This window comes from Zophobas morio, unplaced genomic scaffold (genome assembly GCF_036711695.1).
Source record: "Zophobas morio isolate AGI-343-1 ecotype UQ-CSIRO unplaced genomic scaffold, CSIRO_AGI_Zmor_V1 ptg000008l, whole genome shotgun sequence".
Taxonomy (NCBI): Eukaryota; Metazoa; Arthropoda; class Insecta; order Coleoptera; family Tenebrionidae; genus Zophobas; species Zophobas morio.
In genome coordinates, this window is record NW_026972113.1 from 9,498,882 (window position 1) to 9,523,993 (window position 25,112).

Here is a 25,112-nt window from a genome sequence, read left to right on the forward strand (position 1 = left end):
AATCTTGGGAATATTTTAAATTTATTATAAGCATGGTAAACTTTTGTTCAAAATGTATTTGTTTATCCCTCCTAAAAAAATTGATGACGTCACCCTTAAATTTTGCTGAATAAATCCTATCTAAAATGCAAAAAATATGATGAGTTTGTACTTGTGATTTATCATTCCATTCTAATTTTTTAGATTTTCTTAAGAGGTGGTTCAAAAAAATTAATGAAGTCAATTTATTTTATTGATTAAATTAAAGGCAACACTTATTATTAGTATTACACCCCAACCAACCCAATTTGGTAGACACAAAATTTGTTAAAGGAAAAACTCGGTTGAAACATAAAGGTAGCACGCTTATTTACATCGACTTTAACATTACAGACCTGCATTTGTTTTATGCGTTCACTTGGTTCCGCGAATGTGAAATAGACATGTTTATAATCAACCAATTGTGAATTTCACCGTCAAGAATTAAAATAAAACCCAATGTTTTATATAATAAGCGGAAGTCGAAGCAATAAAACCGATGGTCGTTTTGTTTACAGTTTCTCTGTTTGACTCTCACGTATGCTGTTACGCCTGTCATCTTAAATTAAGAATGTTTATACATACACGATTTTCAGTTGCCTCTGATACGTATACGTGAGTAAATTGTTTCGTTATTTTATTGATTATTACAAATCAATATTCAAAACGACCCAATTCATTTTCCCGAAAATTTGAGAATATAATAATTTTATTCTTAGTATTACACTACATCTATCCCAACTGATATACGTGTCCTTGCAAAAATGTTGATGACGTCATCGCAATTTTTTTTAAATTCCCACTACAAAAATGTAATGAGAAAAAAAAACACAATAGGCACGCAGTCGTCAAGTTTCCGACAGCGAGGGAAGTACTGTCTAAACTCTTTAGACGAATTTTTTCTGAACGTATTTCAGCAATATCTAGAAATTCCCGACTTAAAGTTTGATATCTCGTTCGCAGATACATGGCTATAATGACCCCATTACGCCCTCGGATGGGTCGGAGTGTTACTGTATTATTAGCAGTGACTACGTGGCTGTTGGGGATAATAATCGGAAGTCCGTCCTTAATGTTCTTCAGAACGTACACAATGCCCTATAAAGACGGCGAGGAGCGAGTGATTTGTTACCCAGAATGGCCGGATGGAACCACCAACGAATCAATGATGGAATACGTGTAAGTGGGCGATATTTTCTCCATTTTACTCTATATATATTTATCTAAAAATTAATTTCCAAGTGGCGAAAGCTCCGGAAAGCTAAATTTAACTCCGACTTACGTATTTCGCGCTCCGTAATTAAATATCAATAAAACCTGAGCTCCTGTCGCAGACTGCGAAAAATCCACCTCCTACATTGTTGAGTGACGCATTAAATTATGTTTCAGATACAACGTCGGATTTCTCTTCGTAACCTATGTAGTGCCGATAGGATCGATGACTTACACGTACGCAAGAATTGGTATAGAACTCTGGGGATCTCAGAGCATAGGAGAATGCACACAGCGACAAATGGAAAATATAAGGAGCAAAAGAAGGGTAAGTAAGCTATTATTAAGGCAAGGAACCCTAGAGATCGAGCGACAGCTGCTTGCCGATAGTTTGTAACTAAGACAACTCTTATCTGCTCAACTGGATCAAGCGAAACTTCAAACAGGATAGAACTCGGCGGAAGTCAGGGAACTTATGATCCCTGGGGAAAGTGCAAAATTAAAAAGTCGGGGTTTGTTTGAGAAAAGCGCAGGTGCGGTTACAACTCGCAACTTCGGTTTATAGTGTCCAGAAAATGGGGTGATGACGGCATCGTTTCTGTGGAAGGGGAATAAAATGTTTCTTATTAATAATTAGTTTATTAATTAGTCAACTGCGAGTGACCTAAAACTTCCATGGAGTCCAAAAAAATTCTCAAAAAATTCCGGCATAGACAACTCAATGTACTGATTAAAAAAATATAGCATTTTTGTGGTCTCAGACCGAGATTACCGAAATATTAAATTTTTGAAAAATTTTAAAAAATGTAAAAATTTTGGAAAAGTTCCTTAAAAATTCTCAAAAAATTTGAAATATAAATCTCTAGTTGTTGACTAGAAGAATATACCCACGACCAAGATTTTCGAAATATTAAATCCCAAATTCGAACTTTCCAAAAATCATAAAATTTGTCATAATTTTAGTGTTTTGAGGGTTTAAAGATTTTAGTGTTGTGAAGATTTTCGGATTTCGTGTTGTAAGGATCCGAGGATTTTTGGTGTTCTCAGGGTTTGAGAATTTTTAAATTTTCGAGTTTTGACGATTTGAGTATTTTGGTGTTTTAATGCTTTGGACATTTTGCTCGTTTGATGATTTGAGAGTTTTGGAGTATCGAAGATTTAATTATTTTGGTGTTGTGAAGATTTGAGAATTTTGTGTTTTGAGTTTCAATTTGAAAAATTTGAGATTTCGGAAAAGTTGTCCAAAAATTTTCAAAAAATTCCGGCATATACAACTCAATGTACTGATTAAAAATATATAACATTTTTGTGGTCTCAGACCGAGATTACCGAAATATTAAATGTTTCAAAATTTTTAAAAATTGTATTTTTTTGGCCATTCTGAAAAAATATTTTCCAAGACCTGAAGCCGAAAATGACTTTTCGAAGTCGGAATCTACGAAGAAATCAATATCGGTGATTTTAGAAAATGGACTAAAATGGGTTGAAAATTTCATTAGTGGGGAGTATGGAAAAATTGAAATTTTGGAAAAGTTCCTTAAAAGTTCTCAAAACATTTGGGATATAAATCTCTATGTGCTAACTAGAAAAATATAACCACGACCAAGATTGTCGAAATATTAAATCCCAAATTCGAACTTTGCAAAAAATCATAAAATTTGTCATAATTTTGGCGTTTTGAGGGTTTAAAGATTTTGGTGTTGTGAAGATTTTCGGATTTGGTGTTGTGAGGATCTGAGGATTTTTGGTGTTCTGAGGGTTTGAGAATTTTTAAATTTTGGAGTTTTGACGATTTGAATATTTTGGTGTTTTAATGCTTTGGACATTTTGCTCTTTTGATGATTTGAGAGTTTTGGAGTATCAAAGATTTAATTATTTTGTTGTTGTAAAGATTTGAGAATTTTGTGTTTTGAGTTGCAATTTGAAAAATTTGAGATTTCGGAAAAGTTGCCCAATAATTCTCAAACAATTCCGGCATATACAACTCAATGCACTGATTAAAAAAATATAGCATTGTTGTGGTCTCAGGCCGATATCGCCGAAATATTAAATTTTTCAAAAATTTTAAAAATTGTATTTTTTGGCCATTCTGAAAAAATATTTTCAAAGATCTGAAGCCGAAAACGACTTTTCGAAGTTGGGATCTACGAAAAAATCACTATCGGTATTTTTAGAAAATGGCCAAAAAGGCGTTGAAAATTTCATTAATGGCGAGTATGGAAAAACTGAAATTTTCGAAAAGTTCCTTAAAAGTTCTCAAAAAATTTGAAATATAAATCTCTAGTTGTTGACTAGAAGAATATACCCACGACCAAGATTTTCGAAATATTAAATCCCAAATTCGAACTTTCCAAAAATCATAAAATTTGTCATAATTTTGGTGTTTTGAGGGTTTAAAGATTTTAGTGTTGTGAAGATTTTCGGATTTCGTGTTGTAAGGATCCGAGGATTTTTGGTGTTCTGAGGGTTTGAGAATTTTAAAATTTTGGAGTTTTGACGATTTGAGTATTTTGGTGTTTTAATGCTTTGGAGATTTTGCTCTTTTGATAATTTGAGAGTTTTGGAGTATCGAAGATTGAATTATTTTGGTGTTGTGGAGATTTGCGAATTTTGTGTTTTGAGTTTCAATTTAGAAAATTTGGGATTTCGGAAAAGTTGCCGAAAAATTCTCAAAAAAATCAGGCATATACAACTCAATGTACTGATTAAAAAAATATAGCATTTTTGTGGTCTCAGACCGAGATTACCGAAATATTAAATGTTTCAAAATTTTTAAAAATTGTATTTTTTTGGCCATTCTGAAAAAATATTTTCCAAGACCTGAAGCCGAAAATGACTTTTCGAAGTCGGAATCTACGAAGAAATCAATATCGGTGATTTTAGAAAATGGACAAAAATGGGTTGAAAATTTCATTAGTGGGGAGTATGGAAAAATTGAAATTTTGGAAAAGTTCCTTAAAAGTTCTCAAAACATTTGGGATATAAATCTCTATGTGCTAACTAGAAAAATATAACCACGACCAAGATTGTCGAAATATTAAATCCCAAATTCGAACTTTCCAAAAAATCATAAAATTTGTCATAATCTTGGTGTTTTGAGGGTTTAAAGATTTTGGTGTTGTGAAGATTTTCGGATTTGGTGTTGTGAGGATCTGAGAATTTTTGGTGTTCTGAGAATTTTTAAATTTTGGAGTTTTGACGATTTGAATATTTTGGTGTTTTAATGCTTTGGACATTTTGCTCTTTTGATGATTTGAGAGTTTTGGAGTATCAAAGATTTAATTATTTTGTTGTTGTGAAGATTTGAGAATTTTGTGTTTTGAGTTGCAATTTGAAAAATTTGAGATTTCGGAAAAGTTGCCCAATAATTCTCAAACAATTCCGGCATATACAACTCAATGCACTGATTAAAAAAATATAGCATTGTTGTAGTCTCAGGCCGATATCGCCGAAATATTAAATTTTTCAAAAATTTTAAAAATTGTATTTTTTGGCCATTCTGAAAAAATATTTTCAAAGATCTGAAGCCGAAAACGACTTTTCGAAGTTGGGATCTACGAAAAAATCACTATCGGTATTTTTAGAAAATGGCCAAAAAGGCGTTGAAAATTTCATTAATGGCGAGTATGGAAAAATTGAAATTTTCGAAAAGTTCCTTAAAAGTTCTCAAAAAATTTGAAATATAAATCTGTAGTTGTTGACTAGAAGAATATACCCACGACCAAGATTTTCGAAATATTAAATCCCAAATTCGAACTTTCCAAAAATAATAAAATTTGTCATAATTTTGGTGTTTTGAGGGTTTAAAAATTTTGGTGTTGTGAAAATTTTAGGATTTTGGTGTTGTAAGGATCCTAGGATTTTTGGTGTTCTGAGGGTTTGAGAATTTTAACATTTTGGAGTTTTGACGATTTGAATATTTGGGTGTTTTAATGCTTTAGACATTTTGCTCTTCTGACGATTTGAGAGTTCTGGAGTATCGAAGATTTAATGATTTTGGTGTTGTGAAGATTTGAGAATTTTGTATTTTGAGATTTAAGATTTCGGAAAAGTTGCCCAAAAATTCTCAAAAAAATTCTGACATATAAAACTCAATGCACTGATTAAAAAAATATAACATTTTTGTGGTCTCAGGCCGAGATTGCCGAAATATTAAATCCCAAATTCGAACTTTCCAAAAATCATAAAATTTGTCATAATTTTGGTGTTTTGAGGGTTTAAAGATTTTCGGATTTTGGTGTTGTAAGGATTTGAGGATTTTTGGTGTTCTGAGGGTTTGAGGATTTTGAAATTTTGAGAATTTTAAGATTTTGGAGTTTTGAGGATTTGAGTATTTTGGTGTTTTCATACTTTGGACATTTCGCTGTTTTAACGATTTGAGAATTTTGGAGTATCGAAGATTTAATGATTTTGGTGTTGTGAAGATTTGAGAATTTTGTATTTTGAGATTTAAGATTTCGGAAAAGTTGCCCAAAAATTCTCAAAAAAATTCTGACATATAAAAGTCAATGCACTGATTAAAAAAATATAACATTTTTGTGGTCTCAGGCCGAGATTGCCGAAATATTAAATTTTTCAAAAATTTTAAAAGTTGTATTTTTTTGGCCAATCTGAAAAAATATTTTCAAAGAACTTTCCAAAAACCCTAAAAATTGTCACACTTGAAAATGGATTTAAGGGTTTTGGTAGTTTGAGGATTTGAGGGATTTTAGTGTCTTGGAGATTTGAAGATTTTTGTCATTTGAGTATCTGAGAATTTTGGTGTTTTGAGGATTTGAGGATTTAGGTGTTTTGAGGATTTGAGGATTTTGGTGTTTCAAAGATATAAGAATTATTAGCGTTCTGAGTGCTTGAGGATTTTGGTATTTTGGGAATTTTAAGATTCTGGAGTTTTGAGCATTTGAGTATTTCGCAAAAGTTGCCTAAAAATTCTCAAAAAAATCTGGAAAATAGAACTCAATGTACTGATTAGAAAAATTCCTGAGGTCTGAGACCTAGATTATCGAAATATTCGGCCTCAAATTTAAACTTTTCAAAATTCCAAAATTGTATTTATTTTGGCGATTTTAAACTCTTTCAAGTCGAAATCTACAAAAAAACCTTGTCGGTAAAATTATCACCGCTAATGAAATTTTAGACCCTTTTTAGTTACCAAAAAAAATTATCAAAAATTTCCGGAATATTAAACACGATGTGCTGATCAGAAAAATAATTTGATAATATTCCAAAAATTTTCGAAAATCGATACTTTATTTGGTGATTCTGGAAAAATGGTAGGAAGCCAAAACTGACTTCTAGATGTCTGAGTCTACAAAAAAATCCACTTGGACAATTTTCGAAAGAAGACAAAAATAGCTACAAAATTTCATGAATGTTAAAATACTATTGAGATTTAGAAAAGTTGTTTAAAAACCCATAAAACATCTTGAGATATACTTAGATCTGTACATATTGATTCGAAAAATATAAAAATTTAAATACAAAAAATCGCCATAATTAGTTGAGCCATTTTGGAAAATGGTAAAAACTTTCGAAGAAATGAGAACGAAATTAATTTCTGGAGATCGAGATCTAAAAAAAATTCACACAAAATTCTAGGAAATATATCTCGACGCGCTGATTCTAAAAATGTAGCATGTTTGATCCCGGACCAAAATTTCCGAAATATCTGATCTCAAATTCGAATTTTTCAACAATTCTAAAAATTCTCATATTTCGTTTGAGGATTCCAGAAAAAGTGGTAAGAATTTTTAAAGAACTGAAACTAAAAATGACTTCTCGAAGTCTAAATGTTAAAGTTGTACAAAAATTCTCAAAAAATTCTGGAATATAGACGTCGATGTGGTGATTAGGAAAATATATGGTGCCGGACAAGATTTTCGATTTCAGATTTTGGAAAAGTTTTAAACTAACCGAATAAAATTAACACTTACACCGCATTGACAATTCTCTGTATTTCAGGCCTTGCAATATCACAGTCGGTAAAAAATTCAGGGACAACTGCCTTCACAGTGAAATATTTGTCCAGCCTCCTCTTGGTTTTTTCCAACGAGAAATTGCAACTTCGCAAAAAATTCATAAGCATCGTATCATCTAAAAACGATCAACGAAAATTCCTTGTAATTATTTTTGATAAAATAAATATTCGTACCCCATGTATCCGGTAAATGTGGCTCTTTTCTGAGCCACTCTTTAATAGCCTCCAAGTCTCTATCTCTAGTGTTTACATCTTCGTTCAGCGCTTGACGGATAAGAACTTGCTGGCCAGGAGAGGGCGGCTCAAGGTGGGACATGGCACAAAGATGAAAACACTTTTGCCTTCACTGACTGAGATCTCCACTGAAATACAAACCTGATGATTTTTTTTAATTAATATATAATTTAAAACCAGTTCTTTCTAGGCTTTCCGGTTTAATTAACGACTTTTTTTTTAATTTAAAGATTTTTCTCAAGTAATGTATTTCTTGTTTGAGTCTAGGGGATTTGTGTAATAGATTTTCTGTTCAAGTCATGCAAAGTAATATACGTGGAATTAATGCATCCGATCTTGATATGTAGTTTACATTTTGTGCATTTGCATTCCGACCCCGAGGACAGATTCTTATTTATAACAGTTCCACATTTCGGAGCTTAAACTTTGCTTATTAAAATCGTGCTTCCGACTTCCAACGAATTATTAACAACCGTAAAATTTTAGTCGGCTGGATAAGATTTCAGCCATTGCATTGCGGATACTTTCAAAAGCAACTTGTAAGAATTTTCTTAACCGAGTGTTTTTGAAGTATTGATTGATTTTTGCAATTAAATTCTAGGGCAAAATTAAATTCTTGTGCTGGAAAATTCCAATGGCCCGATTTTTTGTAATATCCCGATTCTTGGTAAGAAAACCACCCCAGAATAATCACATTTTTAAAACATTATTTAAGAACTATATAACGTCGAACTCTTAATACACATAAAACGACAATACTGGAAAAAACATAAACAAAAAAGCACTGGTTAACCTTTGGCTTCAATCATGCCTTAATCGTCGGTTTACGTTAAAAATTCACGTTAACCTAAATCAAACATAATGCAATAAGTGGAAATATCGGCTACATTTAGTGCATTTTGTCCCAATTTTTTTAATTGTTGGCAAAAACGCAAGTACCACAATGACTCTTTTTCTCTAACCTTGATTAAACCAGTTTCGGAAATTCTTGATCGTAAGACCGTCTGAATGATAAATCGTACTCGTGTGGACCGGAAAATTTAAACCAAAAACATTGATCGAGTACAAAAAGTGGTACGATAGTGAAAAACGACCCGACCTGAACCAACACCAACAAATGTTTTTGTCTTGGAGGTACTTCCAGTGTAAGAGTACCGCTCCTGAACTCTGCGCCAACTTGGATTTGGAGGGAACTCATGATCCCTAGGGAAAGTGCAAAATTAAAAAATCGGGGTTTTGTTTGAGGAAAGCACAGGTGCGGTGACATCTCGCAAATTTATTTTATATTACTCAGAAAATTTTGTCAGTCAACTGCGAGTGATCTGAAACTTCCATGTAGTCCGAAAAAATCTTCGTAAGTTGTAGCCTTTCCAGGTCTTTTCGACTCGTCTGCTTTAATCTTCTCCTGCTCCTTAAACCAAGGTTTAAAATCTTCACAAGCCGCTAAATACTTGTCCCAATGCAGTTTAAGTTTGCCCGCTGTACCTCCGTACTCTTCTGGCAAAAGACCTTTGGGGATGTACTCATGGAGGGTAGTTACATCCTTATGAAAATGTATTCGCTTTAAAATTTTTTCTTTCAAGAACGGCTTTATAAACGCGATTATACTATCGATGAAAAATGGGGGATTAACAATATGTACTTCTTTGACTTTGATAGGGAGCGCATCTGTGGCACACACTAAAAATTTTTTAGCGAAAATGGGCGACAATTTAACTAGGTATTTAAGCATGAAGTTCTCGCCCTCTAAAACGTAGACTTCGCCAGCTGAACCTAGGTTGTCTACTTTGAGGCGGATGTCGCCTAACATGAAAATTATTTTGGCGCAATCGTTGTAGTCGACGTTCTCGAAGTCGTTGCTAGCGATGCGTGCGATGTGGACTCGTCTGCTCTCTGGAGTCATTCCTGGCATGGTAGCGATTTCTCTAAAAAAAAAATGTATGGTACGAGGATTAAAAAAACTTATTATGGAGAAAAAGCAAAAAAAAAAGCAAGTTTTAAAGATAATCGGTCTAAAGGTTCTTTTTTCAAAAATCCAAAAGTTGCCATATTTCATTGAGTGGTGGGAATTTTCGAAGAAATTGGAACGAAATAACTTCTGGATCTACAAAAAAACCGATCTTTTTCTAAAATTTTAAAAATTGTCGTGTTTCATTTGGCCATTCTGTAAAAGTTTTAGGAATTTTTAAAAGCCTGAAACTGAAAATGGCTTCTAGAATTCAGAAACTACACAAATTTCATTTTGTAATTTTCGTAAATGGTCAAAAAAGAGTCGAAAATTTCATAAGGGAGGATATTGAAAAATCCAGATTTTGAAAGTTGCCTAGATATTCTCAAAAAATTTGGAATACAAATCTCGCGATTCGATTTTCGAAATATTAGGTCCCAAATTCGAATTTTTCAAAAATCCTAAAAATTGTATGATTCCTAGAAGTCTACAAAGAATCCATTTAAATAATTATTTAAAAAAATAGTCAAAAAAGAGTCAAACATTTCATAAAGGATTTGATGAGTTTGGTATTTTGAGGATTTTAGTGTCTTGAAGATTTGAGGATTTTGGTGTTGAGAATTTGATGGTTTTGATGTTTTCAGATTTTGAGAATTTAGGTGTTTTGAGGATTGAGGATTTAGGTGTTTTGAGGATCTAACGATTTTAGTGTTTTGAGGATTTGAGGAATTTGGTGTTCTGAAGGTTTCAGGATTTTGGTATTTTGAGAATATTAAGATTTTGGAGTTTTTAGGATTTCAGTATTTTGGTGTTTTGGAGATTTGAGGATTTTGCTTTGAGTTTCAATATGGAAAATTCGAGATTTTGAAAAAATTGCCTAACAATTTTCAAAAATTCTGGAAAAATATTTTCAGAGACCTAAGGCGGAAAATGACTTTTCAAAGTCGGAATCTACAAAAAATCTCTATCGATAATTTTAGAAAATGGTCAAAAAAGGGCTGGAAAATTTCATTATCGGTGAATATAGAAAAATTTAAATTTTTGCAAAAGATACCTAAAAGTTTCCAAAAAATTTGGAATAAAATATTTATGTGCTGATTAGAAAACTACAGCCACAACCAAGACTTTCGAAATTTTAAGTCCCAAATTTTTGTGTTATGAGCATTTGAGGATTTTTGAATTTTGGTATTTCGAGGATTTGAGGACTTTGGCGTTTTGAAGACTTGAGGCTTTTGGGGTTTCGAGTTTCAATATTGAAAAATCAAGATTTTGGAAAAGTTCCCTAAAAATCTCAAAAAATTCTGGAATAAAAAATCAAGCCCTAAATTCTAATTTTTCCAAAATCGTAAAAATTGTCATAATTCACTTCAAAATGACTCCTAGAAGACCGATTCTACAAAAAATGCATTTGAATAATTTTCGAAAATAATCAAGAAAGTGACCAAAGGATTTGAGGAGTTTGGTATTTTGAGGATTTGAGGATTTGAATATTTGAGGATTTTGAGGATTTAAAGATTTGAAGATTTTGGTGTTGAGGATTTGATGATTTTGGTGTTTTGAGAATTTGAGAATTTGAGGATTTTTGGTATTTTGAGGATTGAGGATTTAGGTGTTTTGAGGATCTAACGATTTTAGTGTTTTGAGGATTTGAGGAATTTGGTGTTCTGAGGGTTTGAGGATTTTGGTATTTTGAGAATTTTAAGATTTTGGAGTTTTTAGGATTTGAGTATTTTGATGTTTTGGAGATTTGAGGATTTTGTGTTTTGAGTTTCAATATAGAAAATTCGAGATTTTGAAAAAATTGCCTAAAAATTTTCAAAAAATTCTGTAAAAATATTTGCAGAGGCCTAAGGCCGAAAATGACTTTTCAAAGTCGGAATCTACAAAAAAATCTCTATCGGGAATTTTTGAAAATGGTCAAAAAAGGGTGAAAATATTCATTATCGGTGATTGTAGAAAAATTTAAATTTTTGCAAAAGCTAGGCTTTTGGGGTTTTGAGTTTCAATATTAAAAAATCAAGATTTTGGAAAAGTTGCCTAAAAATCTCAAAAAATTCTGGAATAAAAAATCAAGTACTAAATTCGAATTTTTCAAAAATCCTAAAAATTGTCATAATTTGCTTCAAAATGACTCCTACAAAAAATGCATTTGAATAATTTTCGAAAATAATCAAAAAAGTGTCCAAGATTTATAAAGGATTTGAGGCGTTTGGTATTTTGAGGATTTGAGGATTTTGAGGATTTGAAGATTTGAGGATTTTGAGAATTTGAAGATTTGAGGTTTTTGTGTTGAGGATTTGATGATTTTGGTGTTTTGAGAATTTGAGCATTTGAGGATTTTTGGTGTTCTGAGGATTTGAGGATTTTGTTATTTTTAAAATTTTAAAATTTTGGAGTTTTGAGGATTTGAGTATTTTGGTGTTTTAAGGATTCAAGCATTTTAATGTTTTTTGAGGATTTTGGAGTATTGAAGATTTGATTTTTCTGGTGTTTTGAAGATTTGAGGATATTGTGTTTTGGGGATTTGAGAATTTTGGATTATTGAAGAGTTGCGTATTTTGGTATTTTGAAGATTTGAGGATTTTGTGTTTTGAGTTTCAATTTGGAAAATTGAAGATTTTGAAAAAATTGCCCAAAAATTTTCAAAAATTCTGGAAAAATATTTTCAGAGACCCAAGGCCGAAAATGACTGTTCAAAGTCGGAATCTACAAAAAATCTCTATCGATAATTTTAGAAAATGGTCAAAAAAGGGCTGGAAAATTTCATTATCGGTGAATATAGAAAAATTTAAATTTTTGCAAAAGTTACCTAAAAGTTCCCAAAAAATTTGGAATAAAATATTTATGCGCTGATTGGAAAACTATAGCCACAACCAAGACTTTCGAAATTTTAAGTCCCAAATTTTTGTGTTATGAGTATTTGAGGATTTTTGAATTTTGGTATTTCGAGGATTTGAGAATTTTGGCGTTTTGAAGACTTGAGGCTTTTGGGGTTTTGAGTTTCAATATTGAAAAATCAAGATTTTGGAAAAGTTGCCTAAAAATCTCAAAAAATTCTGAAATAAAAAATCAAGTCTTAATTCTAATTTTTCAAAAATCCTAAAAATTGTCATAATTCACTTCAAAATGACTCCTAGAAGACCGATTCAACAAAAAATACATTTGAATAATTTTCGAAAATAATCAAAAAAGTGTCCAAGATTTATAAAGGATTTGAGGAGTTTGGTATTTTGAACACTTGAGGCTTTTGGGGTTTCGAGTTTCAATATTGAAAAATCAAGATTTTGGAGAAAAGTTCCCTAAAAATCTCAATAAATTCTGGAATAAAAAATCAAGCCCAAAATTCTAATTTTTCAAAAATCTTAAAAATTGTCATAATTCACTTCAAAATGACTCCTAGAAGACCGATTCTACAAAAAATACATTTGAATAATTTTGGAAAATAATCAAAAAAGTGTCCAAGATTTATAAAGAATTTGAGGAGTTTGGTTTTTGAGGATTTGAGGATTTTGAGGATTTGAAGATTTGAGGATTTTGAGGATTTGAAGATTTGAGGATTTTGGTGTTGAGGATTTGATGATTTTGGTATTTTGAGAATTTGAGAATTTGAGGATTTTTGGTGTTCTGAGCATTTGAGGATTTTGGTATTTTTAAAATTTTAAAATTTTGGAGTTTTGAGGATTTGAGTATTTTGGTGTTTTAAGGATTCAAGCATTTTAGTGTTTTGATGATTTGAGGATTTTGGAGTATTGAAGATTTGATTATTCTGGTGTTTTGAAGATTTGAGGATTTTGTGTTTTGAATTTCAATGCGGAAAATTCGAAGTTTTGGAAAAGTTGCCTAAAAATTCTCAAAAAATTCTGAAATATAGAACTCAATGTACTGATTAGAAAAATGTAACATTTTTGTGGTCTAAAACGCAAAAAAGAGCAAGTTTTAAAGATATTCGGTCTAAAAGCCATATTTTCGAGATCTACAAAAGAAATCGGTCCATGTAATTTTCGAAAATGGTCAAAAAAAGTCAAAAATTTCATCAACTATTTGAAGATTTTAATGTTTTGAGGATTTGACAATTTTTTTTCGGTATTTTGAGAATTTGAAAATTTTGGAGCTTTAAGGATTTTTGGACTTTTGGGAATTTGAATAATTTGGTGTGTTAAGGATTTTGGCATTTTGGTGTTTTGAGGATTTTGGAGTATTGAGGATTTGATTATTTTGGTATTTTGGAGGTTTGAGGGTTTTGTGTTTTGAGTTTCAATATAGAAAATTCGAGATTTTGAAAAAGTTACCTAAAAATTCTCAAAAAATTCTGGACTATAGAACGCAATGTACTGGTTAGAAAAATATAGCATTTTTGTGGTCTCAAACCAATATTACCGAAATTTTCGCTCTAAAATTCGAATTTTTCAAATTTTCTAAAATTTCTTTTGGCAATTCTGCAAAAATGTTTTCAAAGACCTGGAGCCGAAAATGTTTGTTCAAAGTCGGAATCTACAAAAAAATCCCTATGGTTAATTTTAGAAAAAAGTCAAAAAGGGGCAAAAATTTCATTGGGAATTGAGAATAGAAAAATTGAAATTTTGGAAATATTCCTTAAAAATTCTCAAACAATTTGAAATATAAATCTCTACTTGCTAACTAGAAGAATATAGTCACGAGCAAGATTTTTGGAATATTAAGTCCCAAATTCGAACTTTCCAAAAACAGTAAAAATTGTCATAATTCATCCGAAAATGACTTCTAGAAATAAGATTCTAGAAAAAAAATCCATTTAAATAATTTTCGAAAATGGTCAAAGAAGAGTCGAAAATTTCATAAAGGATATGAGAATTTGAGGATTTTAGTGGCTTGAAGATTTGAAGATTTTTGCCTTTTGAGTGCTTTGACGATTTAAATATTTTGGTGTTTGAAGCGTTTGAGTATTTTGCAAAAGTTGCTCAAATATTCTCAAAAAATTCTGGAATATAGAACTCAATATATTGATTAGAAAAATATAGCATTTTTGTAATCTCAGACCGAGATTACCAAAATATTCGGTCTCAAATACGAATTTTTCAAAAATCCTAAAAATTGTATTTCTTTTGGCGATGATCAAGCCGCAAATAACGAACAATTGTCTAATAAGTCTACACGAAATGGTGTATTAAGCTTTTGAAAAAGTTGTCTAAAAATCCACACAACAATTCAGGGATGTAGATCTCGACGTGCTGACTCGAAAAATATTGTGTTTATGGCCCCAGTGCAAGATTCTAGAAATATTCGGTTTGAAAATCAGTTTTTGTAAAAACCCTAGAAATTGCCATAAGTTGTTGGACAATTTTGGTAAAAGGAAGGAGTTTTAGTCCGAAATTAAATTTTTAGGGGGGAAATCTACAAAAAATCCCTATCTTCAATTTTTGAAGGTGTCGAAAAAGGTCCAAATTTCCTAAAAGAAATGAAATAATTTTGTTGCCTGGACGGTTTTTATTTATAGAAAGGTTCATAATTATAGTTAACTGATTCCCGCCACCTAAAAATTCTACCTGCCACAAAAATTATGACGTCGCTAGAAATAATTTTAAACTAAACCGGTCCTTTATGAGTGCATCACGCTCAACAGCAACATCACAAAATCGTCATCAACGAGCCTGCAAATAAAATTACCACTTACATCGCATTGACAATTCTCTGTAATTCAGGTCTTGTAATATCACAATCGGAAAAAAATTCAGGGACAACTGCCTTCACAGTGAAATATTTGTCTAATCTCTTCTTGGTTTTCTCCAAAGAAAAATTGCAACTGCGCAAAAAATTCATAAGCAGCGTATCATCTAAAAACGATCAACGAAAATTCCTTGTGATTATTTAAAAAAAAAAATAAATATTCGTACCCCATGTATCCGGTAAATGTGGCTCTTTCTTGAGCCACTCTTTAATAGCTTCCAAGTCTCTATCTCTAGTGTTGACATCTTCATTCAGCGCTTGACGGATAAGAAGCTGCTGGTCAGGAGAGGGCGGCTCAAGGTGGAACATGGCACAAAGATGAAAACACTTTTGCCTTCACTGACTTCGAGATCTCCACTGAAATGCAAACCAGATGCACTTTTCCAATATATATTTTAAAACCAGTTCTTTCCAGACATTCCGGTTCATTTAACGAATTGTTATTTTTTTTAATTTAAAGATTTTAGTGCATTTCTTGTTCCAGTGTTGAGGGTTTGTGTAAAAGATTTCCTGTTCAAGTCATACAAAGTAATAATATACGTGGAATTAATGCATCCGGTCTTGATACGTATTTTCCATTTTGTGCAGTTGCATTCCGACCTCGAGGACAGATTCTTATTTATAATAGTTGCATATTTCGAAGCTCAAACTTTGCTTATTAAAATCGTGCTTCCGACTTCCAACGAATTATTAACGACTGTAAAATTTTAGTCGACTGGATAAGATTCCTCCCATTGCAATGCGGATACTTTCGAAAGGCAACTTCTAAGAATTTTCTTAACTGAGTGTTTTTGAAGTATTGATTGATTTTTGCTTTTAAAGTCTAGGGCGAAATTAAATTGTTGTGCTTGTTTCCAACATAGTAATAACATTTTTTAAATATTATTTAAGAACTAATTTCATACACCTATTACAGATAAAACAATTCTGGAAAAAAACATAAATAAAAAATACTAGTTAACTTTTGGCTTCAATGATGCCTTAATTGTCACTTTAGCTTAAAACGTTACGTTGGTCTAAATACAGAAGTGGCAACAATTTTTAGAGAACTGAAGCTGAAAATGACTTCTAGAAGTCGGAATCTATAAAAAATGCATTTAAGTAATTTTCGAAAATTGTCAAAAAAGAGTCAAAAATTTCATAAGCGGGAGTAATGAAATTTAGAGATTTTGGAAAAATTACTCAAAATTCTCAAAAAATTCTGGAATATAGAACTCGACGTTTCCAAAATATTAGTTCTCAAATTCGAATTTTTCAAAAATTCTAAAACCTCTCATATTTCATTTAGCAATTCTAGAAATGTAGTAGGAATTTTCAAAGAACTGAAGCTGAAAATGATTTTTAGAAGTCGGAATCTACAAAAAAGATTTAAATAATTTTCGAAAATGGTCAAATAAAAATTCCAGAATTCGATAATATTGAAAAATCGACAAAATTTTCGAAACATTTGGTCCTGAGTAGTTGCATTTCCGGATAAGATTCCTGCCATTGCATTGTACATACTTTCAAAAGCCAACTTCTAAGAATTTTTTTGACTGAGTGTTGTTGAAGTGTTGATTAATTTTTGCTTTTAATTCTAGATCGAAATTCAATTCTTGTGCTAGAAATTTCCACTTGTCTGGAATTTTTATAATCTCTCGATTCCTCGTAAAAAAACACATTAAAGTAAACACATGTTTAAAACATTATTTAAAAACTTAATTCGGCCTCCTAATACATTTAAGTCGACAGTACTAGAAAAAAAACATAAATAAAAAGAGACTGGTTATCCTTTGATTTCAATGACAGATTAATCGTCGATTGTTAAAATGCCACGTTAATCTAAACCAAACATAAGAAAATTTGTGAAAACATCTACTACATTTAGCGCAATTAGTCGTACTTTTTTCCAATAGTTGGCAAAAACGCAAAGCACCACTGTGACTCTTTTCTTAACCTCGATTAAACCAGTTTTGGCGAATATTTCTTCCATTAATGAAACCAACTTCTTGAATCAAGTACGCATCAGGTCTTGATCGTAATATAGTCTGAATGATAATTCGTACTCGTGTGGACAGTGCCACCGAAGTACTCATTCACGAACCTGACTGAATCAAAACCGGAAAATTTGAACCAAAAACATTGATCGAATTCAAAAAGTGGTCCGATAGTGAACAACTACCCGGCCTGAACCAACACCAACAAATTTTGTTTTTTGTCTTGTACCATTGGTGATTCTGCAAAAGTGGCAGCAATTTTTAAAAAACTGAAGCTGAAAATGACTTCTAGAAGCCGGAATCTATAAAAAATCCGTCTAAGTAATTTTCGAAAATTTGTAAAATGAGTCGAAAATTTCATAAGGGAGAGTACTGAAATATAGAAATTTTGGAAAAGTTGCCTAAAATTCTCAAAAATTCTGGAATATAAACTTGATGTGCTGATTAGAAAAAGACATTTAATATGAGCATTTTTTTTTGGCACAAACTACACATTTATTACAAATTGATAGAATTCCAGAAACAAATCAGTATATAAATAAATAAAAAAGTAGTAGCTAAGAAAAGACAAAAAAAAAGCGGGGACACTTTTCTCACATCTATAGGACCTGTTATGGTGGCTAACAAAATCAACAAAGATCACGGTAAGGTTATTAATTATAAGCTGATAAAGTTCAGTTGAAGGTGTAAGTGAATAAGGAACACAAAAAAGAGAAAAAACCCACTGATTAAACTTTCGTAGCGTTGATAAGTGTAACCACAAAGAATGTTAATAAAAAAAGAACGCACTAGGAAAAACGATAAAACTTTGAAAAGGAGCTAAAACGTGCAGCCAATAAATCAAACATTAAAACAAAATATCAGAATTTAAAGAAAGACTTATTAACTCATTAATAATTTAATGCTTTTTAATACAAAGTAATTCTTATCAAAAATGAAATACATTAAAAAATACAAATACAAATATATAAACACTATAAGAAACTCAAAATATGTATCAAATTAGCGGAACTGTAAAACATCAGAATTTTTCTGCCACCGCTCTGACGCCATATACGACGATGTCTTCTTCTGTCAAGTATCTGGATAAACAATGCCACTCCTTCAGAAGAGACACTTTCCACATTTCGTGATCGATTTTCTCCAATGCACACTTGAACATATCTTGTAACAATTTCTTCTTCGATCAATTCTGTTACGCCTTCATCACCAAATAACATATTTAATTAGATCTTCTTGACACACGGTCTCTCCAACACTTTTCCATTCACGTAAAAGTTGTGGATGTATTTTTTCGTAATCTTCTCGATCCAGCTGCTGCTCGTTTTGTTTTTTCCCGCTGAAGGAGTAACTGTTTGAAATTGCTCTTTAAAACCTTTTCGATGTCATCGATGTCATCGGCGATCCGTTTGTCGTCTTCTGATGGTTTGTCACGGTTAACGTAACTTGAAAACGAAACTTCCTGGTCTGGCTCTTCTTCGATAGTCGTTAGTTCGTCTAAAGAATATGATGGCTGATCCAGTTTTCCTTCCTTTTCGTCATTGGTAAACATAGCGTCCCAACGCTTACGTCTTGAGGGACACAGGGCCTGGAGACGCTTAATGAATGCTTCTTTAGCAGTTCTGTCCATTTTTTTTTTTTTTTAAACGAAAGTTTAGTTGAACTACACAACCTCAAGATACAAACTCTAATATCACCCTAAAGACGACTTTAAAAAAATTTCACAGGATATATATTTTAAACAAAAACTTCGAAACTACGAAAGATACAAGTGTTCAAGGTGAAGGTTCCCTCAGACCGGGCCCGTATTTCTGTTTTCTAATATAGGCAACCCATAATGCAACTACAATGGATGTAGCATATTTGTAGGTGCTAGGACCACAAAAATTTTATATGTGAGTGTACAAAATAAATATTGTCTCACATGCACACATAATAAAAATTTAAAAAAAGACACACCAAGTTTATTTTATATGACTCAAAATTTCTGTGGAGGGGGGAATAAAATGGGTCAAGATATTACTCAATTAGTTTATTAAGACTTGTCAGTCAACTGCGAGTGTTCTGAAACTCCCATGTAGTCCGAAAAAATCTTCGTAACTTGTAGCCTTTCCAGGTCTTTTCGACTCGTCTGCTTTAATCTTCTCCTGTTCCTTAAACCATGGTTTAAAATCTTCACAAGCCGCTAAATACTTGTCCCAATGCAGTTTAAGTTTGCCCGCGGTACCTCCGTACTCTTCTGGCAAAAGATCTTTGGAAATATACTCATGGAGGGTAGTTAAATCCTTATGAAAATGTGCTCTTTTAAAAAATTTTTCTTTCAAGAACGGCTTTACAAGCGCTACTATACTGTCGACAAAAAATGGGGGATTTAAAATATGTACCTCTTTAATTTTGACAGGGAGCACATCTAGGGTACACATCAAAAATTTTTTCGCGAAAATGGGCGAGAATTTAAGTAAGTGTTTAAGCATGCAGTTCTCCCCATCTAAAACGTAGATTTCGCCAGCCGAAGCTTCTTTTTCTATTTTGAGGTAGATGTCGGCTAACATAAAAAGTACTTTGCCGCAGTAGTTGGTGTCGAAGTCTTCGCACTCGGGGGTGACGATGCGTGCGATATGGACTCGTCTGCCTTGTGGAGTTATTCCAGGCATGGTACCGATTTCTCTAAAAAGAAAAATTGTATTGTATGAGGATTATAAAACATTATGCAAAAAAAACAGTCTGGTTATAAAAATCTAGAAATCTGCAAGTTTCTTTTTAGGTAATTTTCGATGGTGGTCGAAGAGGTCGAAATTTTATGACAGTGAAAAGCTACAGAAAATTCTGGGATATAAATCTCAACGTTTTGATTCAAAAATATAGCTTACTTATAATCCCGGAGCAAGATTTAAAAATATTCGGTCCAAAAGTCAATTTTTTAAAAAATCCAAAACAGTGTCCAAAAAATATAGCGTGCCGAAGCGAGATTTTAGAAACATATCTAGAAGTTTTTTTTTTTCAAAAATACAAAAAATTACCACATTTCGTTGAGCAATTTTACAAAATAGCAGGAACTTTCGAAGAAACGACAACGAAATTAACCTGCGAAAGTCGAGATCTGCAACAAATCTCTTTTCGAAAGTGGCCGAAATATCGTCAAAAATTTCGTAACTGGGGGACATTTAAAAGTCGAAATTTTGGAAAAGTTGCCTAAAATTCACTAAAAGTTCTGGAATATGGAACTCGATGTGCTGATTAGAAAAATGCAGCGTGTTAAAAGGACCTAATCGCTAAGAAAATATAGGGTAGATGGGTGGGGCTAGTACTTGTGAAAATAAAACTGATTTTGGCAAAGGACGTAATCTCTAAGAAAATAAAGAGCGGGTGGGCGGGGCTAGTACTTGCTAAACTACAATCAGTTGAAGGACCAAATTAAACGAAAACTATAGACAAGAGAAGAAAGTCTTTTCATAAAATATGTTTGTGGTACGCCTACAATCCAAAAATCTTCTTTAAACTAATTTTACCAAAATACAATAAATGCAATTTAAATATTTACTATCAAAAAATCTTTCTACTTCTGGTGATAACTATAGTATAATTTCATATTCCCCTAATACCAAATTAATAATACTAATTAGTAGCCAAAATCAGTCTTATCTTGGCAAGTACTAGGCCCGCCCACGCGCCCCTTATTTTCTTAGAGGCTATATCATCTGCACAATCAGTCTTTGCTTAGAGAGTAGCTAGTTTGTTAAAATTAGTCTTATCTTAAGAAGTACTAGCCCCGCCCACCCGCCCTTTATTTTCTTATAGGGAATGTCTTTTGCCTAAATCAGTCGTATCTCAGCAAGTCCTTCACAAAATCTTTGAAATATTCGCTTTGAAAATAAAATTTTTTAATAATAATTATCATAAAAATGTTCATATTTAATTTGCCAATTCTGGAAGAAAAGTCGAAATGTTAGCAGAAACCAAGCCGAAAATAACTATCTGAAAATCCAGATCTACAGGAAAATGTTTTTGGCTAATGTTCGAAGGTTGTCGAAAAATGGTCAAACAGTAGGAATGCTAAAATATTGAGATTTTGGAAAAGTTGCCAAAAATCCTAAAAAAAAATCTCAGATATCGCTCTTGAACTATAAGAAAAATATTGCGTACTTATGGTGCCGGGCCAAGAATACAATTCTAAAAATCAAGATATGCGCCATTTAAATTTCGAAAATCGTCGAGAATGGGTTGAAATCGATAAGGGAAAAATTTTGAAACATTGTAAAAAATTTCCTTTTTTGAAAAAGTCGTTTAAAAATTCAGTGCTAAACATCTTGACGTGCTGAATCCAAAAATAGAACGTATTTAGCGTCATGAAGCAAAATTTTCAAAATATTCCTTGCGAAATTCGAATTTTTTTAAATTTTGTAATGGAGTTCGTCGACTCTACTTTAACGTTTTCTTGACCTGTCATGGCCCGTAGAGTACGAAAAAATAGGTCTTCGTTCCATCTGTCTGTCTGTCCGTCTGTCCGTTTGTCTGTCTGCCGTTCCGGATTTTTATTAGACAAATAATATGCGAAAGTACTAGGCCGATTGTTGTCAAATTTTGTATTTATATTAGAAATATCATGTAGATGATAAAACTCTAACCCAAATTTGTTTAATCATCCCCACTAGTAATGTGATGGGTCACTTCAAAATTGTACATAGTAAATAGGCTTTAAATTGTATTAAATAACATAGTCCTACACTCGTTTGAGTTTTTACCCGAAACGTCCATTTTTGGGAAAATTTAAATTACAAAACAAAATTTGGCAATTTAATTTTTAATCTGCAAACTGAATACTTTGAAATCTTGCAGATGTTTTAAATTTTTGAAAAAGTCGTTTAGAAATTCAGTGCTAAACATCTTGACGTGGTAATTCCAAAAATATAACATCTTTAGAATCACGGAGCAGTATTTCGGAATATTCGGTTTGAAATTCGAATTTTCTCAACATTTAAAAATCTCGATATTTCACTGGGTGATTGTGAAAAAATGCTTGAACTTATCGAAGAAATGAGGCCCGAAGTGACTTCTGCCACCCGAAATCTACAAGAAAACGTATCTAGTTAACTATCAGATTCATAATTATCGTTAATTGCCATCCGGCCTCCTGTGTATTATGACGTCCGTTAACAGTAATCTTGAACTAAACCAGTCTTCTATGACAACTCCGTGCCAAGCAACAATCGTTTAACTACTTAGAGGTCAAATAAAAAATGTAAGCATAATCTTCTTTTTTCCCAAATTCGTCGTCAACAAGATTGCGAATAAAATTAACACTTACATCGCATTGAGAATTTTTCGTATTTCAGAGCTTGCAATATCATAATCGGTAAAAAATTCAGGAACAACTGCCTTCACAGTGAAATATTTGTCTAATCTCCTCTTGGTTTTTTCCAACGAGAAATTGCAACTTCGAAGAAAATTCATAAGCATCGTATCATCTAAAATCAATCAACGAAAATTCCTTGTGATTATTTTTGATAAAATAAATATTCGTACCCCATGTATCCGGCAAATGTGGCTCTTTTCTGAGCCACTCTTTAATAGCATCCAAGTCTTTATCTCGAGTGTTTACATCTTCGTTCAGCGCTTGACGGATTAGAACTTGCTGGTCAGGAGAGGGCGGCTCAAGGTGGAACATGGCACAAAGATGAAAACACTTTTGCCTTGACTGACTTGAAGATCTCCACTGAAATGCAAACCTGATGCACTTTTCTAACATATAATTTAAAACCAGTTCTTTCCAGACATTCCGGTTCATTTAACGAATTGTTCTTTTTTTTTTAATTTAAAGATTTTAGTGCATTTTTTGTTCCAGTGTTGAGGGTTTGTGTAAAAGATTCCCTCTTCAAGTCGCACAGAGTAATAATATACGTGGAATTAAGTGTATTTTACATTACTCAGAAAATTTTGTGTAACGTCATCGTTTCTGTGAAGCGGGGAATAAAATGGGTCAAATACTACTTGATTAATTTATTGAGACTGGTCACAGACATTAATCAACTGCGAGTGATCTGAAACTTCCATGTAGTCCGAAACAATCTTCATAACATGTAGTCTTTCCAGGTCTTTTCGACTCATCTGCTTTAATGTTCTCCTGCTCTTTAAACCAAGGTTTAAAATCTTCAAAAGCCGCTAGATACTTGTCCCAATGCAGTTTAAGTTTGCCCGCTGTACCTCCGTACTCTTCTGGCAAAAAATCTCTGGAGATATACTCATGAAGGGCAGTTACATCCTTATGAAAATGTAATCTATTAAAAATTTTCTCTTTCATGAACGGCTTTATAAACGCTATTAAACTATCGATAACAAACGGGGGATTAACAATATGTATTTCTTTGATTTTGATAGGGAGCGCATCCATGGTACACATGAAAATTTTTTTCGCGAAAATTGGCGACAATTTAAGTAAGTGTTTAAGCCTGTAATTTTCCCCATCTAAAACGTAGACTTCTCCCGCAGAACCTAGTTTTTCTGATTTCAAGTAGACGTCGGCTACCATAAAAATTACTCTGGCGAAGTAGTTGTAGTCGAAGTCTTCGAAGTCGCTTATGGCGATGCGTGCGATGTGGACTCGTCTGCCTTCTGGAGTCATTTCCGGCATGGTAGCGATTTCTCTTAAAAAAAGTAGTAGTGGTAATATGGTTATCGAAATCTAGAAATTTACAAAAGCTTGAAGAAATGAGGATGAAATAAATTTCTCAAAAAATTGTGGAATATACAATTCGATGTGCTGATTAGAAAAATATTCAACGATTTCCGAAATATTCGTATCCAAATGTGGATTTTTCAAAAATTGTCATGTTTTATTTGGCGACTGTGGAAATGTGGTAGGATTTTTTTAAAGACCTGAAGCCGAAAATGGCTTCTAGAAGTCGGTTATCTACAAAAAAAATCAATTTACGTAAATTTCGAACGTTATGAAAGAAAGAGTCGAAAATTTCATAATGGGGAGTATTAAAAAATTGAGATTTTGGAAAAGTAGGTACCCTAAAAGTTCTCAAAAAATTCTGGATGTGCTGATTACAAAAAATGCTAATAGCCGAAAACAACTTACGGAAATCCAAATCTAAAAGAAAATGTAAAAAAGTCCAGGATCACGGACCAAGATTTTCGAAACATTTAGTTGGAAAATCAATTTTTTTTAAATCTTAAAATCGCCGTAATTCAATTACCCATTCTGAAAAAATAATAGGAATTTTTGACGAAATTAAGACGAAATAACTTCTGGTTTTCCACATCAATTGGAAAATGTGTTTGCCTAATTTTCAAAGGTCGACCACCTTTGAAAATTAGCAGTCAAAAATTTCGTAACAAATATTCAAATATTGAACTTTACAAAAAGTGGTTCCAAACTTCTCAAAAAATTCAGTTATATAAATAGATCTCGAACTGCTGATACCAAAAAATTAACGACTGTTATCAAGATTTTCCAAATATTAGCTTTGATAATTACATTTTTTAACAGCTGAACAAAAAAGATCAACTTAACAATCCAAAATCAAATCTCAATTTCTTCAAAAAACTGTCATCAACAAGAGTGCGAATAAAATTAACACTTACAACTCATTGACAATTTTCTGCATTTCAGGTCTAGCAATATCACACTCGGTAAAAAATTCCGGAACAATTGTTTTCACAGTGAAATATTTGTCTAATCTCCTCTTGGTTTTTTCCAACGAAAAGTTGCAGCTGCGCAGAAAAGTCATAAGCATTGCATCATCTAAAAACGATCAAAAAAATGTTTTGTTACTACTTTTAACAAAATATATATTCGTACCCCATGTATCCGGCAAATGTGGCTCTTTCCTGAGCCACTCTTTAATAGCTTCCAAGTCTTTATCTCGAGTGTTTACATCTTCGTTCAGTGCTTGACGGATAAGAACTTGCTGGTCAGGAGACGGCTGTTCAAGATAGAACATGATACAAAGACGACAACACTTTTGCCTTCACTGACTTGAAGACCTCCACTGAAATGCAAACCTGATGCACTTTTCTAATATATAATTAAAAACCAGTT

The 25,112-nt window shown here is 32.4% G+C and overlaps 3 protein-coding genes across 7 annotated transcripts in view; 1 reads left to right on the plus strand and 2 right to left on the minus strand.

Annotated features, from left to right (window-relative positions):
• The window catches only part of LOC135125237 (tachykinin-like peptides receptor 99D), a 273,845-nt gene that overhangs the window by 180,929 nt on the left and 67,804 nt on the right, over positions 1-25,112 (plus strand). For both annotated transcript variants that reach the window (XM_064050670.1, XM_064050671.1), the window contains exons 6-7: positions 982-1,197; positions 1,408-1,558. In XM_064050670.1, the coding sequence (XP_063906740.1) occupies positions 982-1,197; positions 1,408-1,558 (367 nt within the window). The remainder of the gene's footprint in view (positions 1-981; positions 1,198-1,407; positions 1,559-25,112) is intronic.
• Positions 8,676-25,084, minus strand: LOC135125242 (alpha-tocopherol transfer protein-like). 4 transcript variants are annotated; one of them, XM_064050680.1, is made up of 3 exons: positions 24,873-25,084; positions 24,656-24,815; positions 8,676-9,366 (listed from the first exon to the last, which is right to left on the minus strand). In XM_064050680.1, the coding sequence occupies exons 1-3, from the start codon at positions 25,012-25,014 to the stop codon at positions 8,745-8,747; spliced, it is 924 nt and encodes a 307-aa protein (XP_063906750.1). In that variant the 5' UTR covers positions 25,015-25,084; the 3' UTR covers positions 8,676-8,744. The 4 variants fall into 4 exon arrangements, with proteins under 4 accessions (XP_063906750.1, XP_063906752.1, XP_063906751.1 ...); XM_064050682.1 differs by lacking the exon at positions 24,656-24,815 and adding an exon at positions 15,040-15,199 and having other exon boundaries at positions 24,873-25,069; XM_064050681.1 differs by lacking the exons at positions 24,656-24,815; positions 24,873-25,084 and adding exons at positions 15,040-15,199; positions 15,260-15,437.
• Positions 19,086-22,798, minus strand: LOC135125240 (alpha-tocopherol transfer protein-like). Its single transcript, XM_064050676.1, has 3 exons — positions 22,592-22,798; positions 22,374-22,533; positions 19,086-19,735 (listed from the first exon to the last, which is right to left on the minus strand). The coding sequence occupies exons 1-3, from the start codon at positions 22,731-22,733 to the stop codon at positions 19,114-19,116; spliced, it is 924 nt and encodes a 307-aa protein (XP_063906746.1). The 5' UTR covers positions 22,734-22,798; the 3' UTR covers positions 19,086-19,113.